The following is an 18611-nucleotide window of genomic DNA, read 5'->3' on the forward strand; positions in this document are numbered from 1 at the left end:
GTCCTTCACTCACCTTCTTCAGTTATTGAGCCAATGCTGCCGTTTAATGATGCTTTGGCTGAACCCATCTAGGAGGTCGGGAAGAAGCCTTTGACAGCTGAAGCTGTTTCAAGGTCTGTGGCGAGGAGGTATAGAGTTGCACCTAATGACCCAGACAGAGAGTCATGGGCTCTTCGGTGGCCGCTAGATGACCTGCATGGCTAAAAACATCAGAGTTTTCTGCAGATGTACAGTCTGCTTTTGATAGACTTGCCATTTGATGGCTCAGGATTGTTTGTCAAGAAAGCGGACGCTGCCTTGGAACGTTTCAAAGATAGTCGGGCCACAGCAATATCTTTGGGACTTCAAACCAGGGGTACTACTGGAAGGCGCTTCAGAGGATTTGGAAGATCTTCCTTTCGTTCCTATAAAACATCATAGCAGCAGCCACAACAGCAGCAGAATACGCTGTATAAGTCCTATAGAGGAAGACAACGAGCTCGTCCTAGAGGTCGTCAAGCCTCCTCCTCCCCCTCTTCCCCTTCCCAGCCCCCTGCCACCACAGCAAAGCAGCCCTAGATCCGCCATTCCGGATCATGTGTGCCCAGTTGGGGGCCGGCTTACCCATTTTCTACGAGATTGGGAATTGATTACCTCAGATCTTTGGGTTCTCAATCTCATGGAGAATGGGTATGCTCTTCCCTTTCGGGAATTTCCCCCAAATTACCCTCCTTGCCAGGGTTTTTGTTCGGAGGACCATCTGCTGCTCCTGCAGGAAGAAGTCCTGGCTCTGTTCAGAAAGGGTGCGATAGAGGTGGTACCAGAGCAGGAGAGGGGTCAGGGGTGCTACTCCTGGTATTTTCTGATCCCCATGAAGGATGGCAGACTCCGTCCAATCCTAGATCTCAGTATCTTGAACCTTTACCTGAAGCAGGAGAATTTCAAGATGCTCACCCTTGCACAGGTTCTTCAAGCGCTGCTGGAAGAAGACTGGATGGTGTCGATCGACTTGCAGGATGCGTATTTTCACATCCCAATCCTGAAGTCGCACAGAAAGTATCTCCGTTTCACGGTTGGTTTGCAGCACTACCAGTTTGCGGTTCTTCCGTTTGGTTTTACTACTGCACCTCGAGTCTTCACCAAGGTGATGGCAGTGGTGGCTGCGCATCTCAGAAGGTCGGGGATACCTGTATTCCCGTATCTGGATGATTGGTTGATCAAAGCAGAATCTCCAGAGATAGTGCTGCTTCATCTGCAGGAGACAACTCAGTTGTTGCACAGGTTGGGTTTTTCGATAAATGTACCCAAATCTCACCTAGTGCCCTCCCCGCGCAACCTGTTCATAGGTGCGGTACTGGATACAACTGTGTGTCGTGCATTCCCTCCTCCTCAAAGGATTTGCGACATACAGGAAATTATTCCTTTGTTTTTCAATGGAGCACGTTGGCACATGAGGGCACTCCAGTGGTGCCTCCGCAGGCAGTGGTATCAACACAATGGAGCTCTCAGGGAGTCAGTGAGGATCTCCAGAGAAACTACAGCGGATCTGACTTGGTGGGGTGTGGAAGGCATCCTGTCACAAGGAAAGCCTTTTCATCTACCTCCATCAGTGGCCACAGTGATAACGGATGCATCCACTCTCGGGTGGGGTGCTCATCTGGGGGATATGGAGGTCAAGGGTCTTTGGTCTCCAGAGGAAAGGTTGCTTCAAATCAACCTTCTAGAGTTGGGGGCGATACGTCTGGCACTCAAGGCCTTCCTCCCTTCCCTTCGCGGTCAGTCAGTCCAAGTCCTGACGGACAACACGACCGCGATGTGGTATGTCAACAAGCAGGGAGGAGTAGGGTCGCAGTGTTTCTGCAGAGAGGCTCTGCGTCTCTAGTCCTGGGTTCAGGACCATCAGATTTGTCTGATGGCAAATCAACTGGCCGGAGTTCTGAACGTGCGAGCAGACGGTCTGTCGGCAGTTCTCCGCCGACCACGCGTGGAGGCTTCACCCGGAGGTAGTTAGTCACGTCTTCCGGACGTGGAGAACTCCTCGGGTGGACATGTTCGCCACTCACGAGAATGCTCACTGCCCGTCATTCTGCAGCCTCCAGTATCCGATGCAGGGAGCCTTGGGGGACGCGTTTCAGTTGATTTGGGACTCGCAACTCCTTTACACGTTTCCTCCCATACCCTTGATTCCTCAGGTTCTGAGGAAGGTTCGCCAAGACCGGGCCCAAGTTATATTGATCGCCCCGGATTGGCCAAGAAGGGTGTGGTATACAGATCTTCTCCACCTATCCTCGTGCCCTCCGCTCCGTCTCCCTCACAGGGCAGATCTTCTCTCCCAGATGGAGGGGCAGGTTCTACACCCCCACCTCCAGACCTTATACCTTCATGCCTGGAGATTGAACGGGGCAATCTGATTTCCTTTTCTCTTCTGCACGATGTGGTAGATGTCATCTTGTCGGCCATGCGTGACTCTACCAAGGCCATTTATCCTCCTCCGGGAGTGGGGACTGCTGTGGGACTCTATTCACAAGGTGAGGAATCCACTGGCAGATGTATCTATCAGAAGAACAAGTTAACTACCTTCGGTAACGCTTTTTCTGGTAGATATAGTATCTGCCTGTGGATTCCTCACTGACCCACCCGCCTCCCTGTTGTCCACTCTTTTATACCTGAGTAACTATAATGTATTTACTTTGTTGTCAAGGAATTGTTTATTTCAAATGTTTAATTGCATTTGTTTCACACTGTGTGTGTTACCTTGATATTTGTGTATTGTGTATGCTATGTATATCTCTACTGTCATTGGTCCGTCCGTGTGCCTCGAAGGCATGGAAAAAAGGGCAGAACTGATGTCATCAACCCGGCGTGGACCTAATATGGTGTCGGTGACGTCAGCGGAGTCGTACGCGATGCCGTGCCTCTGTGACGTCGGACCACGTCGGTGCGAAGCTACAAAAAGAATTTCCAAATGCTGCTGACGCAGGGGGATATTCACAAGGTGAGGAATCCACAGGCAGATACTGTATCTACCAGAAAAAGCGTTACCGAAGGTAAGTGACTTGTTCATCTGTATCTCAGAAAGCCTGTGAAGATCCTAATAAACTTAAATTGCACAGAGGCCTGCTAAGATATTTAAAGATGTGGTTTTGGATTAAAATCTAAAACCAACTAAATTTAATCAGTTTTTGTTCAGAGGCGCAGCTGTAACTACTACCACTGCATTGCTTCTGACCTCCCACAAGGTCACAGAGGATATAAAAAATTACATTGATAATGGCACTGGTGATATCACATATCACCTCACCATTGACCTCATCTGTGACATCGAAATCCACTGCATGTCTGGCACCAAGAGGAACATCAAGTGAAGAAATGTAGGTTCCGCTGTGAATGGCTGTCTTTGAAGGCTCGCCCTCTTCTGAATAAAGAGAAAGATATTGCCTTTTAATCCTGGTAGGAGGTGATTTGGAAAATTACTTCTCCTGCTTTATCAATCTTGACCTCTGGCTAGTAGCGACTCAGATTAAATTGAATATGGCATGGCACTTGCAATGGTGCTTTTTAAGCTTAGATCCATTCTATAATCTGACTGATGAAAGAGCCATTTTGTCCATTTATCTCTGTGCCTGTTCCACATTGGAGAGCTGAGGCTGCTGAGTGCACAGGCTTGGTAATGAGAAGCTAACAGAGGCTTTACTAGAGCCCTTGACATTGGAAAAAGGGATGATGCTGGGCATCAACGAGGCAGCACCAGAGTGCAGAAGGGGATATATTTGTGAAGCCACCTGCTGGTATCGGAAGACTTATCCCGGCTGCTGTTCTCAGTCTAAGTCAAAAAGTGGTTTTGCCTGCAGCTTGAACTTGAATAATTCTTCATTGGTGATTAGGCTGTGCATTTTCTAGTACGGAGCCACATATATTCTGAACAGAAAGGTGAGGTAAGCTTCCCATGACCTTAATGAGGCATTGCATGCCATGGAATGCAAGTAAATTGAATAAGGCATCTGACTATCATCCTTCAGATGATTATAGTCCTCATTGCATGGCTGAAAATGGTCTCTACTACGGAAGGACTAAATCTGTCCATGCCCCTTATGATGATGAGACCGTTAGTCTCCCTTTTAGTGAGTTAATTAAATATTTAATAGCAGACGTGTCAAAAGTCAGTTTAATTACCTGAAATTTCCAGTTTTGTGCTTAGGAAGAACCACCGAGCAGGAGAGCATGTTTCATTTGATAAATTACCCAGTAGTTGGTAGTTTATGCTGCCTTTTCTGGGGCCGGCCAAATCCCTTTAATTATTGGCAGTTTGAAAGGAGGTTTGGACAGGAAGTCAGAGTATGTGTCCTGTTGTTAAAAACATATTTTTTTGAAGATCATTGACATTTAAGTCTGTGCTATATTAGAGTTACTTAGAAGGCAGTAGCCCATTTGCCAGTAGTATAAGTAGAAGCATAAAGGAGCTGTTTTCTTTCGAGAATGTTTCTTCATCCAGTACCCAGTTCGCCTGCTCGTAAACAGAAGCACACTAAACCATTGAAATATGTTTCCCTATAGCTTTTGAAGAAAGCCATAGCAGAGATTTCCAGAACAGAATACAGGATGCTATCTCAAATACTATATTGGTACAAAAAGAGAAACAAGAAAGTTGAGGTGAGTTTTGGATCTGAGATATTAACAAATACAGATGGAAAGTGAAATTCAGTGTGATCTCTCAGATGCAAATTCTAGTGGCATTAAGATAAATCACTTTAAAAAACTTGTGACATGCTGAATGCATATTTTTGTTTTCCAATTATTGTGGTCCACAGGAGTTAGCATTACTTTGTAATAGAAGAAAGCATTACCAATTCAAGGTGTTCCTCCTGTTTACTCTCATTTTGGTATCCCCAGTTGTTCACATCTGTGTTTTCATCTGCACCTGCAGGGAGTGCGAGTGTTCCCTCACTTGGTGAACTAGTCCTGCGGAATATCTTCCAGGGAAGGCTACTAGTTTCATATGAGAAAACTAGAACTCAACTACACAGTTTAGGTTTCTCTCTGAATCTTCCAAAATCAAAGCTAGCTCTAACCAAGGTAACATTTATTTATTTATTACGGAGTATTATATAGCGCTGGCCAGACCCGAAGGTATCGGAGAGCTTTACAACAATCGTAACAAGAGAATCACACAATGTAGCAGTAGTATACATATTGGCTCATGTCGCTTCGGAAGTCTCAATGCGCTGTACAGCATTAAAGTAAGGACGTCATATATTATCCTAGTTGTGTGCACGTTGCCTGGAGTTGAGCCTCCTTCAGGGAGGGGGTTTATAGGCAGAGGTCAGGGAGGAGGAGGAGGTAGAAGTCTTAATGCCACAGTATTAGTGTGCTGCAATGTGCAGGCTTGTGCGCTTCGGTGGGAGCTCTCTGTTAGAGAGAGAGTACGTGAGGACGATTGTGATGCAATGTGCAGGCTAGTACCCGTTGACGGCAGCTATCGGATCAAGAGAGAGCGATTGAGGAAGAGGTTTTTGAGCTGCCTTTTGAATTTTAAAAAGGAGGGGGTAGTCCTGATATTGACTGGAATGGAGTTCCAGATTTTGGGCGCATTTCCAGCGAAAGATCTTGCTGCATTTTTTTTTTCTTTTCGTGTTTTCAGAGGGATAAGGAGTAGCGTGTTGGAGCTCCTGAGGTTCCTTGTCTGACCGGCCTTCTTGAGTTTGGAGGCCAGGCAGTCCGGTTTCCCTGTGTGCAGGGCTTTGTGCATGAGGCAGGCAGTTCTGAAGCTGGCACGTATTTCAAGCAAACAACTGCATATGAAATTATGCTCAAGTCCCAAGTACCTGTCCCTTTGAAATGACTACCTCCACGGCTGCGAATTCAGGCAAATTATTAATGCTCGATAATTTCAGCCTACAAAACAAGAGATTGCATAAAAGATTGGTACAGGGCAGGTGCTGGCACACCATGTTCACGTCCAGGCGGGGCAGGTGAGGAGCAAAAGTGGACATTATAAGTGGACATTATCGGTTGCACGGAGAGGCGACAGGCAGAGGCCACGCGCGGCGGACATCAAAGGAAGGGTGGGAGGAAAAAAAACCGCATTAGCGAGCGAGAAAAGCCAGAAACACCAGGGGGGCGGGGAAGCAGATTGCCTTCAAGCTTTCAAGCCTTTGAAGACAAATGCCAGACAAATGCCAGACAAATGCCAGCGGGTCGCGCACCTCATGCACTGTCGGAATTACAAACGTTCTCGCGTTTGACGTGGCCAGCGAGTGGGAGGGATGGGGTGTGAGTGAGGGGGAGCAGAAGCCTTTGATGGTGGTGTGCGAGGCCAAGCGCGCGTCTGGGGAAGCTTCATGCTCGAGTGCCCAACATGCACTGTAGCAAATCTGCTGGTTCAAGAGACTTTGGTTCAGATGTAATAGGTTCGAGTATAAGTACTCGACCTAAAAATTGGTTGTACAAATTTAATATTATAATCTTAATTATATTTTTCTTACAGGCAAAGCGCAGGAGGTAGAGGCTGAATTAATGCAATCACACCAAATAGAGGCAACCCAGCTGCAAAAAAGAATTGCTGAAAAAAATGAAGATTTGAAAAGAACAGTTGCCAAATATGAGGAGATCTTGGAGGTATAAAAGTTAGTTTTTAAGGTTACTGGTTTTGCAATGAGTTGTTTTATGTTCAAAGTGCCATTTTTCTTCCAAGTTGAATGTGATCTGAATTTTTTAACAACCCCTCAAACTTGTATCTCATTGTACTATTGCAGGAGGGGATCTTTGTTCAAACTTCTGCTTGATCCAATTTGAGCCTCTTAGCTTTTGGAGGACAATAACTGTATGTTAGAAATGGGATCTCTGGTTGGCTAAGGCTTGCGCCAAAGCCAGGCAGAGACCACCGCTCTAGTCAGGGCTGGGGAGTTACACGGCAAGGATAACCCCTGCTCACCCCCTTGGTAGCTTGGCACGAGCAGTCAGGCTTATCCCGGAGGCCATGTATAAAGCATTTGCGTGCGCACACAACAATAACATCACAGGCACACTACAAAAGGAACTCCACACAAGGTTATATAAAAAATAGCCTTTGTATTCTTAGAACACATTAGAATAGTAAACACATAACATACACTGTGCCAACTGGCAAGGGCAATATTCACAAGGGATTATATACACATGACAGGGCCACATGGACCACTGTTAGAACCATCACAAAGCGAACTTCGTGAAAGTAAACAGATCATAAACGTATAACCAGTAAACACTGGTAATCACTGTACTTAGCATGAGCCTGCAACATAAACTACATTATGAACAGTATCACATCAGGCGCAAATTACTTTCTGCGCCAATCATAAGTTTAAACACCTTAGACCCTAACCTTAGCATAACTCACCTTAGGGGCGTAAATCACACAGTGAAACATAATCTCACTAGCATAAACCATGATATGAAGAACAACCTCATAATCGTAAACTATATTTAGAGGTATCATCCAAGGTGCATAAAACATATTACATACATTATATTTCCTAGCACCACAATCACATTAGGGCCTGGCGCCCTACAATTTTAACAATCCCCCTGGCCAACTGGCCATCCCAAAAAGGGGGGCTCAAATGCCCACATCCACAAAGTCAGGGCTGCTGCCTAGGCAGCAAAAGTGAAGGGTGCGCCACTGCGCAAACCTAAATGTAGCAGCTGCCCACTACTTGCTGGGCAGCTGGGAAAGTGTAGGGCGAAAGAGTGCATCTTACTCCTAACTTCACAAGATGTGCCCCCAAAGAACTGTGCACCTAAACGGTGCTGCTGGCTCTAATTACTGCACAGCTGTAAATAGGGAAAGGCCTGGCACCTCTGTGCCACTTCTGTCCCTCTCAAGGACTTTCTCAAGAATGGCGCAACACGTTGCAGCTGCCCGTGCTGGTGTGGCGCAGCTGGGGAGAGAACAAAAGAGGGCCCTGACACAACTGTGCCCTCTGGGCCTTGCTGGGGCTCTTTGCACAATATTGCCCCTGTTGGAGCCACACACAGGCTCTGAGGATAATTAGGTCCCCAACGTTGGAGCCATCTAGGCTCTAGAAATAAACCTGCCCCCATAGCGTTGGAGCCATCACAGTATCTTGAAACCAATAATGCCCCCAAAGGTTGGAGCGGCCCGCTGCCATCGGGGCCGCTCTGGAAAATGGCACTGCCACCGTGCCTGCACAGTTAGGGGGGCACGGGCCCTCTAAGAACAACTGCCCCATCGTTGGAGGGGCCGCTCAAGAAATTATGCGGCCATGCCCCCTGCCCAGCCCTCACTTACCAGGCTCCTGCGCAAGGGGGCTTCTCTTCCTGGATGCGGCGGTCTCTTCTCTTCACCCGCAGTGGGGGCAGGCGCCAGCAATGTGCCTCGAGCCCCCTCCTCCTTCAATCTGCACTCGTGTCGCTTACGGGGCTCTTCCTCAGCCATGGGAGCCCCACACAGGCAGGCGCTATCCTCCTCCCGGGCAACTTTCTCTCCTCTTGCGGGGGCGTGGGCGGGACTTCCCTTTGAAACCGGAAGTCCCGCCCGCCATCAGGCACTACAGTGCCTGACTTCCTGTTTTGCCTGCATTCTCCTTCCCGGTGCCGCAGTTGTGATCTCTTGACTCCGGACACAACGAGGGGTAGGCTCCCTTTTTACTGCAAATAGAAAACGGGGTGGACACCCGCTCAGGTGGCAAACATGCAGGGTGGGCACCTGCCAAAAACAAACTCAGTAGGTCATAATCGCGGAGTGGGCACCCGCTAATCCATAAAAATGACCCGCAAAGACGCAGGGTGGGCGCCTGCTTAACCAAAAAAACATAAGCTGGGTGGGTACCCGCAAATGCCCATAAGGAGGGGGAATCCCTACGAGGGCGCAGAGCACAGCGCTCCCAGGGTGCTGGAAGGCTATATCAAGCCTTGGAAAAGTATAAGTAAAAGGTCAAGAAGTCCTGGGTGCATCAGGGGACAATGCAGGGGCCAGCACACAGGGCCCTCCAACAAGGAGGCAGCCCCCATGGGTGTCCCTCCTGGGCCCCACCAGTAGAAAGCCCCCCTTTGTCAGGATCCACAGCAGAACACTCTCATGGGGTCACAGCCCCTTCTTTTATACTACATTTTCCTTTGTTTAAAAGGTGCAGGGTCTGGGGAAACCAGATACAACTAGTTATGGGGAGCTCCTGAGCACTTTGTTTTGCTCAGCTCCTCTCTTCTATTCACAGGGCAGGCCAAGGACATCAGACGCACCACAGGAGGTGGAGCTAGAATTGTGAAGGGAAGGCACAGCCCTATTCAGGTCCCAGGTGCAACTCCTCCCTCCCATCTACATGCAGATCTCCCTATTCACCACCGGGCAGACCCATCCTGGCTCCTGGAGCCAACCACTCCAGCCAGCCCCTGTCAATCACAATCCAGACATGCAATTCACATCAGGCAGAAAGACACACTGCACACAGAAATGCCATTTTCTAAAAGTGGCACTTCTCCACTGGTCACAATAAATCTGTGCACAACATTGCGCAGCCTTTATTCTCACGAGTTCGCACATACTAAACTCGCCCCTGCACACCTCTCATACCAGGAACTACCAGGGACACACATATCCCCCATGCATTCCTACAGGAGGGCAGGCCAGTCTCACCACACATTCACAGAGAGCGCACACACTTTACACTGGACCACAGTGCTAAAGTGCGCAGAGATCTAAAATCACCGACACCAGGTTACAGAAACAGGCTAGGAGAACGCAGAAAGTTTCGGGGTGAACCTGCCAAAAGGGCCAAGTCCAAAACTGTCCAATTATAAGTGCCTATCAGAAGAAGTAGGCCAGGCCACTCCAGTGCTTGAGTGCTAAAATTATTCTTTTCCAAGTACATAAAGCCCCCTATAAGTGTCAGCCCAAGTGTAAGTTAAATTAGGTTTGTGAGAGGAGGAGGTTTCCTTCATATGCTTGCTGCATCAATCATTTTTAGATCTCACTTACAGACAGCTTTCACCTGTATGTTTTTGAAGAACTGTTGTGGACAATAGCAGCAAATAAGGCGGGCCTTGTGTCAGACCATTGCTTACCATTGGTTGACTTTTCTGTCAGTCTGATTTGCTAGCCTCTTATTGGATGGATTACATTCTTTGTCTCCTGTGTGTCCCTTTCTTTGAGCACAGCCTCTTTACTACCCTTTTGATTGGATGCCTTGTATCCTTCCACCCCTGCAATAAGGGAACTATGCTTTTTAGTTTCAGTACTCCATTGGAGGGTATGTGTTATTTAGCTGCATCTCAACTCAAAGCCCTGCCCTATATGAGTAGCTAATGTCATGACCTCTGTCACACCAATGCAGTTTGGTTTTGGTGCTATGAAATTCCTCTTTAAAGAGAGTGAAGGAGGGATTCCGTAGGTCATCTTGAGTCAAAAGAACTATTCTTCTGTCTAGTCATCAGCTACTCCACCACTGTCCATCAAAGTTTCTAGGTGCTATTGACCTGAAACAGCAAGCCAAACCGGTGGACCGGGGCCTCTCTAGGAGCTTCAAGAGAATGCAGTTATTTGGCTCTCGTCCAGCCCTGCCCCTATTCTTTTTTATTTTTTTTTCTTCGTATCCTCACCCATGTGTCTATCTGAGGACTGTGACTATCTGATCAGAGCAGGTCACACCATTCCTACATGTTATTTTATGAATCCATCAAAACATTTGCTGTAAGCAAAAAGTATTAGGTAAAATGACTGGTTTGTTGGTCCTAGTTCACAAAACAGATTTCATTAAAGATTTTCAGAGAACGTTTGTGGAAACTGATTTCTGCGTTGGTTCTAAAAATAATCTTAGCTTAGTATATAAATACCCACCCCTTACAAAGCTTTGTCCACTGGTGAGTTTTAGTCTCTTTCAGCTTTAAGTCTAAGCTAGACACAGGCGTTTCAGTGAAAGAGCCTTCAACTAAGTTTCATGCAAGTAACTTACTACAGTACATCTTGTATAACGTTTGCCCATTACAAAAGAGCTAACATTTGAAGCCTGGTAGCCTGCATGGACATCAGCTTGGCTTAGATTTAAACATAGAGTGAGCAGTACCACAATGACAAGATAAGGGGATAGAGGGAAGAATGAGGTTTCAAACTCGGAGGAGATGGAAGGGAGGGCCTTTCCTAACAATACGCAACCATACCATAGAACAAAAGATTACGAGGGAGAATGAAGGATCCTCAAGATTCACTACAAAACAGTCGGCTAGAAAAAGGTCCAAAGGGTGAAAGTTGTTGTATGTTGGCAAAGCGTGCGTACCTAGACAAAGGAACATTAATGCCTGAGCCGAGAAGACCATATACTGCTAGCTTAAACTTATTTTGACCAGGGACTAGAATGCAAATCTTTGTGGAGCAGGAGCAGCAGAACTGCCGAGCAACCTCAGGAGCGAAGCCTCTGCACCAAAGTGAGTCAAACGGGCCTATAAGGCCACTCACTTCTTATTGCCAAACCGTGGGGCACTGAAAACTTCCTGAGAAAGGACAGTCTAAAAGCCACAAAGCCAAACAGTACACAAGGGATTATAAAATACATGAATGGTGTGTAGAAAGCCTTTTGACAAGATAATTTCAGCCGAACTAGCAGCCATTGTAAGCTACCTAAACGGAGTCAACTGTAGATTGTATTCATGCGTATACAAACTTTAGGTCATCAGGAGCTGCATTCTTCCCACTGCTTCTGCTTCTCCTGGTGTTTGTCTGCTTCCTTTGTCCTCCAAATCTGGGGTTCTCACTCATAGAAGGGGAAACTCACTGGACTGGATTCAAGATGGATGCCATAAAGACTGTGGAGAATGCGTTCAGCAGAGGTGCTTAGCTAGTAGCTCCTGGCAGGCCTTTCTTGGCAACAGGCCTGGACTGGCCATAGCGGGCACCGGGCAATCCATTTATTCCACAACTCATGAGAAGTAGAGAAGATTTCCTCACCACTTACGTTTTTGCTAATACTATATGGTTACTGATGCTTTGAAGCAAAGTGGTATGCTTCTTGTTATGTATAAATAAAAACAGGGGAATAGTACTAAAAAAGGGGTCTTGTAAGCACTAGCCACAGAATATTACTGAGAGAGTCCTGTATGCAGCAGCAAACTCTTCATCTGGTCTGGCATAGGTTCCCGTGTGCTTTGAGGGAGACCTACACTTGAGGTACTGGAGCTGATGCAACAATGGCTTGTGTGGTCCAAAGATTTAGGGTTTGTCAAGCAACCCTACTGAAAAGGGCGCACAACCTAAAGTTTCATTGCCTTGGAAAGTAAATGTCATACCCAGCATTGGTTCCTAATAATATCGATGTGGGAGTTGACCCTACCCTGGGCCAACTCCCAGACCCTTTGAGCTCAGTTTGTTTAATGGATGTCATCTTAGTACTTGCTGATTTATGATGTTGTGGCACCCTACCTGTAAAATGAGTTTGCTGCCAACCATCTGAATATTATGCCTCTCTTTACAAATAAATGAACGCAAAGTCTCAAAAGGGGAGATAGAATGATGAATATAGGAGACGGTGAGCAAAGAGGATAGAGCTGCATTCACCCTGGACATGGTGTTTGAAAGGGTAGGACTGCTACCTGACAAGTCGCAAATCCTTTGTGTAGAGTAAAATTCAGATGACTCTATTCTATCTATTATGCCACCTTCTACCAAAGCATTTAATTCATTCTTAACTTCCTCTCTGACAGCAAAGGGGATATTTCGAGCTTTATGTATTTTAGGACAAGCATTATCCTTTAAGCGAATTTCATGTTTAAAGTTGGTCAACATTTGGAAATTTTTTCAACATCAGTGAAGAAATGCCATTTTGCTCATCAATCAACATCACCGGATTGGGACTATTAGGATCCAGCACAATGTCAAGTTTACCAAAATCAAACCAGCTAAGAACTGAAGGACCCTTCTTTGAGACATATAATTTCGCAATACATTTTCTATTCTTAAACCTGAAAACTAAAGTTCTGAACCCTAAAATATCTATTCTTCCACCAGAATATCCCTCAGGATTAATATCACTTTCTTCCAAATGACTACCTAGTCTTGGTACAAATAATTTCTTCCAGACAGATTCACACACTATAGAATAAGGTGATCCAGAATCTGCATACATGTTGATCTTTACCCCTCCAATAACCATATCACATAATGGCTTCTTCTTAATGGTATGGTCATTTACATTTAAAACTACAGAATCTTTTATGTTCAATACAAAGAGACAGTCATTGGGATCATCTGTGAAATCTTCACCATCACTATTCTCACTTAATTCAATGCACTTGACTTTTTGGTTGACATTACCCCTTCTACAAGCAGAAGTGAAATGTCCTTTTAAGCCACAATTGGAACATTTCTGTTTCAAACCAGGACAAGTTTTGTCATTTGCCAAATGTGATTTGCTGTTGCATCTAAAACATTTAAGATTACTCTTTGAAATTTCAGAATTTCCTTTGGGAGAAAATATTTGTTTCTTTTTAAGGACATCCTTATTTTTACTATCATATTTATGGTTAATTTTTGCAACAACATTTTTACTGACTGAAGCATCTTTCCCTTTAGCCTGTAATGCACTCCTACAGGAAAGTTCAGCTTTTCTAACAATGGATAATACAAAATCTAAGTTTTCATCCCCATTAATCCATAGTCTTTCCTGTATGGTCTCATTTTTAGAGTGCATGACTACTTGATCTCTTATAAGATCTTCTTGTAAATTTCCAAATTTACAATCTAGGGCTAATGTTTTCAGAGACGAGACAAAGTTATCTACAGTTTCTTCACTTAACTGTTTTCTTTGAAAAAACTTAAATCTAGAAATTCCTATGCATACTTTGGGAGAACAGTACTTATCAAAATCATATACAGCCTTATCAAATACATTCATGTCACCACTTGCTTGTGAAGTAGGGAGTTGATTGAAGGCTTTTAATCCTTCAGGTCCCAAACAGTGTAAGAAAATACCTTTTTTTTCTGGAGCTTTCATTTTACCATTTGCATCTAATGTCTCAATATAATTTAAGAAGTAAGCTTTCCACTCAATCCAAGGCATACAAGGAGAACTACCAGCTGACCAATAACTTTGTGGAGGAGAAAGGGTATAACCTTGAGCATACATGGTGATGAAAATAAGTAAAAGAAAATAAGTTAATTCACACTGAATATCACTAACAAGTGTAACATCAAAAAAAAAATAGCTATAACAATGAGAAATAAGTACTTGGATTGCTGAAGGAAAAAAAAATAGTCAAACGATTCCTTGAAAATTAGAGCGTTTTCCTGTGTTCAATTGAAGATTAAAGTGGTTTATTCTGTATTTCAAATCTCCATCCGCTTTTCTCGCTTCCCATTTACTCCGTTTTCTCTTTGGTTAACTTCTCCGTTATTTTAAACTGTAATAAGACACAGCCGGATAAAAAAAACGAAGTCACCTCTTTAGTTTCATCAGAAATGGTGTAACCAATGGGGAGCAGCGTCTCAGCGTATCGAAAGAAATGCAGCAGTGGCTTCCGCTTCAAATCCTTCAACAGAGCGTGAAGATTAACCAGCATGAAACGAAGACGCCCACTTCAAAACGCAGAGAAAAGAAAATAAATCAATTCTGCCTTTCGGATGGCAGTACGTCGCTGAAGACTGTTCGTCGCTTCCTTTTCAGGTACAGGAATTGATGGAGTTATTCAGAAACTTTTCTAAGTTCTGATAGAAAATTATTCAAAATGCGTAAATTTGCATAAAATTAAACAGGAAGTGCTTCTCGGAAGGTTCAATGCTCCGTCCCTCGTCGCCAAATTGTAGAGTAAATATCCACAAATGATTGAAGAAAGAATAAGTTTATTTCCATGTAAAGAAGCACTCTTGCATACAGCTCAAGTCTCCAAGGAGTCCGTGGTAACTGACACACATTACAGTTGCAACAAAGCATATACATACAATAAACTGTAAATGGTCGCGAGTGATGCAGAGTCAAACAATAACATAGCTCGAGATATAAGGTTAAATGAAAACACTAGCACGAGTCGGCACGAGTCCATGTGGAAGAATGCGCGAGCAAACCTCGCGCCGAGCATGTACTCGCGCTGACTCGTGTGCTAGATACACAACACTTTGTTAAATATAAGTTAATCTATCACATGCTAGACAGGTATACAACCCTACCACAAACTGAGACATTGAATGAGGAGAGAAAACTAGAAACCCTAGGAGAATTGGACTTAAAAGATATGTACCCAGTCAGTCTGGTGTTAGTCAGGCTATCCTTCTTTTCTTTTTCCAAAGAAAAAATTGTTATGGGTTTTGGGTTTTTGTCATTTTTGTTTGATTTAATAAAGTACATGAGAGATAATGTATTAGCTCTGGACTTATGCTATTTAAGAGGGGGGTTCCCGCCGCAATAGCGTTTGATTTTTGTCCTACCCCGAGCGTGCAGAAGGAAGATCAACAGAGCAATTTATTGAGCAGTGGGTGCAGGATGTGCTGAAACTAGAAGCCCTCTCAATTTTTTTGTCATTGAACAGGAACATGGAGCGCTGGGCCCCCACCACAGGCTGGGGCACCCCCTAGGGTGATGATAGTTCTCAGTTATAAAGGTAGAGACAGTATCCTTCATGCCGCATGTGAAACAGACTATGTTCAGTATGTAAACAACAAAATCTCCCTCTACACCAATTTTACACAGAGCGTGCAAGGAGACAGAAAATCTTTATTGGAAGTCAAGACTAAATTGAAAAGTACGGGTCTCAAATATCTGCTCTTATATCCAGCTTGACAAGTGATATCCAAAGGAAAGTCCCACTTCGACTGACCCGATTGACCTATGGAGATGGCTAGAAATGTGGGACAAGGTACCATGAGAAAAGACTGGATCTTGGAGGAACCGGCCTTGGGGTGAAGGGGTGACACGCTGTGGCTGGAAGGCACTAGAGAGTGTCAGACAGTCCACACTGTGCTCCACAAGAGGACAAGACACTTTGCCGATCGTGACCCAGGGAGTTGGCACCATGGCATTGAACTTTTCTTCTGTTGGGCATGGAGGGGGTAACATCCTTGGCCTCACTGGAAAAGTTGCAGATGATTAACCACAAAGAGTGTGGGGTCTACTTCAGGGGTCTACTGGGACATGTGTTTAACTTTGGCTGGCTCGTCTGCTATATGATGGGACCGTGATCCGTGTGGTACTATGGCCCATGCCCGCTAATGGTGGTAGACTGAAGTATGGACCTCTTATCATTGATGTGTCTTGGTCTTCTTTTTAAGGGGGGTTGGTCAATTGCCTTCCTTGACTTTTGTTTTTTGTGTAGACGCAGTAGGACAGGTACGCCAGATATGATGCATATGGTATTACAATCTTTATTGTTACCAAGTGGAGCGGGGGTCATGGCTGAGTACAGTCAAATAATCTTTTGGCATGTCTGGGGATTAGGTAGGTAAACCAAGAGGTACCGGATTCACTCATTCTTGAAATGCAACAAGGTCCACATCAAATGTTTACAAGAATCACATCTAATGGGCAGTGAAACACAAAAAATAGCAAAGAAATGGAGGGGTCAGCTTTACTCGGCCACATACTCCTCTTATGCTAGGAGCTAGCAATATGGATAGCTCAGGGGGTGCCATTCAATCAATCAATCATAGCATTTGTAAAGCGCACTACATACCTGTGAGGGTCTCAAGGCGCTGGGGTGGGGGCTGCTGCTACTGTTCGAAGAGCCAGGTCTTGATTAGTCTCCTGAAGGTTAGAAGGTCTTCGGTCTGCCGTAGGCGGATGGGGAGGGTGTCCCACGTCTTGGCGGCGAGGTGGGAGAATGATATGCCGCCGCCGGTCACTCTTCGGATGCGGGGGAGGGTGGCGAGGACGTGGTCTGCAGAGCGGAGCTGGCGGTGGGGGGTGTAGAGGCTGAGTTGTCTGTTGAGGTACTCTGGTCCGGTGTCGTGGAGTGCCTTGTGTGTGTGGGTGAGGAGCTTGAAGGTTATCCTCTTGTTGATATGGAGACAGTGCGGGTCTTTCAGGTGGGGTGTGATGTGGCTGCAGTGGAGGATGTCGAGGATTAGGCGTTCTGGATGCGTTGGAGTCGTTTCAGGAGTTTGGCTCCTGCGTAGAGTGCGTTGCCGTAGTCCAGCCTTCTGCTGACAAGGGCCTGGGTGACCGTCCTTCTAGTTTCGGTGGGGATCCACTTGAAGATCCTGCGAAGCATGCGGAGGGTGTTGAAGCAGGAGGAGGAGACAGCGTTGAGCTGCTTTGTCATGGAGAGTGTGGAGTCGAGGATGACCCCTAGGTTTCATGTGTGGTTGGTGGGTGTAGGGGGTGCTCCTAGTGCCGTCTGCCACCAGGAGTCGTCCCAGGTCGAAGGGGTGGAGCGAGGATGAGGACCTCTTCTTGTCTGATCACTTACATAAAAGTGGAGGTAGAGGGGCACTAAATATTCATGCAACATACATTAGATGGTAAAGCCGTAATCATTTAAAAAACCTATGCCCCCATTATGGATGATAACCATTTCTTTGCAAAGATGCAAGAGTTGCTTCAAAACAGCACTGACTCACCTGTACTCTGGGAAGTAGATTTCAATTGTGTCACAGATGGAAATAAAGATAGTCATCCAGCTTGTATATGAGTACAGTTACATTAAGCATATGTTTATTTTATTTGGGTACAAAGCAGGCATGAATTTGGAATTCTGAACCTATATTGGACTACCTTGGTGTAGATGTTTGTGATGTGGTTAATCCTAATCAAGTATACATAAGCAATTTCTTGCAGTAATGCCTTCCCAGTACAGCTGAAGCCACCTATCTAATTTGATGCTTGCAGAGACTTCTAGCAGTGGTTTAAGCTTCTTTTTACCTGTGATTATAGTTGGCAGTCATAGGAACCCAATTTATAACCTCTGAAATACACATGGCAGGGAGATCTCATAAACAGTATTATTAAATATAAACATGAAGGCATGCCATTAATAAAAAACAAACTGTATATGCCACATACACAGGACTGGACTATGCACCTTTAGGATTGACACTTTACAGTACAGAGCCAAGATAAACATTTAGTGAGACTGTATATTTGTGATTTAGCACAGTTCAAGTTCTGTGTAAAAAAATTCACTTATTTATTTCTAGCTCTGTCCCAAAAAAAAAATTCAAAGAAAAATGCCACTATTACACTTTCCATGACGGACGGATTTCATTGCACACCAACACTCACCTCACATTTAATTTTGAGCGACGAAGTGGAACATAATCGCTCACCAAAATTTTGGGAGGTGGAATGTTTGCTTAATTATGAAAAAAAAATCACATGATGGTTGGTTATGATTCCAGGACCATTGCAATTCTCTCTCTACAGCACTTCAAGTAGAGGAACTTTAAGAAAGTAATCCCTACATTATATCAACAACCCGTTTTAAGCAAAGTTAACTATTTAGTAGACTGCTCTTGAGCTTGAGGTTAAACGTAGTCTGCAACAGCTGTAAACTCAATTTCAAGAAGCAGCAGATATTAGAAAGTGCTATATTCCTCAATAAGAGTTCCCATACTGGCCCACCCAATTTTGTCTTGATAAATGACGACTTTTTTTTTTTTAAAGACAATGACTAAAATGACACATCATGAAATGGGCTACTAAAAGCTACAGACATCAACGGGC

The 18611-nt window shown here is 45.0% G+C and overlaps 1 protein-coding gene across 3 annotated transcripts in view; it reads left to right on the forward strand.

Moving 5' to 3' along the window:
- Nucleotides 1–18611, forward strand: part of GOLGA4 (golgin A4) — an 853888-nt gene that overhangs the window by 617756 nt on the left and 217521 nt on the right. For all 3 annotated transcript variants that reach the window (XM_086964776.1, XM_086964774.1, XM_086964775.1), the window contains one exon: nucleotides 6464–6594. In XM_086964776.1, the coding sequence (XP_086820902.1) occupies nucleotides 6464–6594 (131 nt within the window). The remainder of the gene's footprint in view (nucleotides 1–6463; nucleotides 6595–18611) is intronic.

Source organism: Lissotriton vulgaris, chromosome 4_1, assembly GCF_964263255.1.
Source record: "Lissotriton vulgaris chromosome 4_1, aLisVul1.2, whole genome shotgun sequence".
NCBI classification, from domain to species: Eukaryota; Metazoa; Chordata; class Amphibia; order Caudata; family Salamandridae; genus Lissotriton; species Lissotriton vulgaris.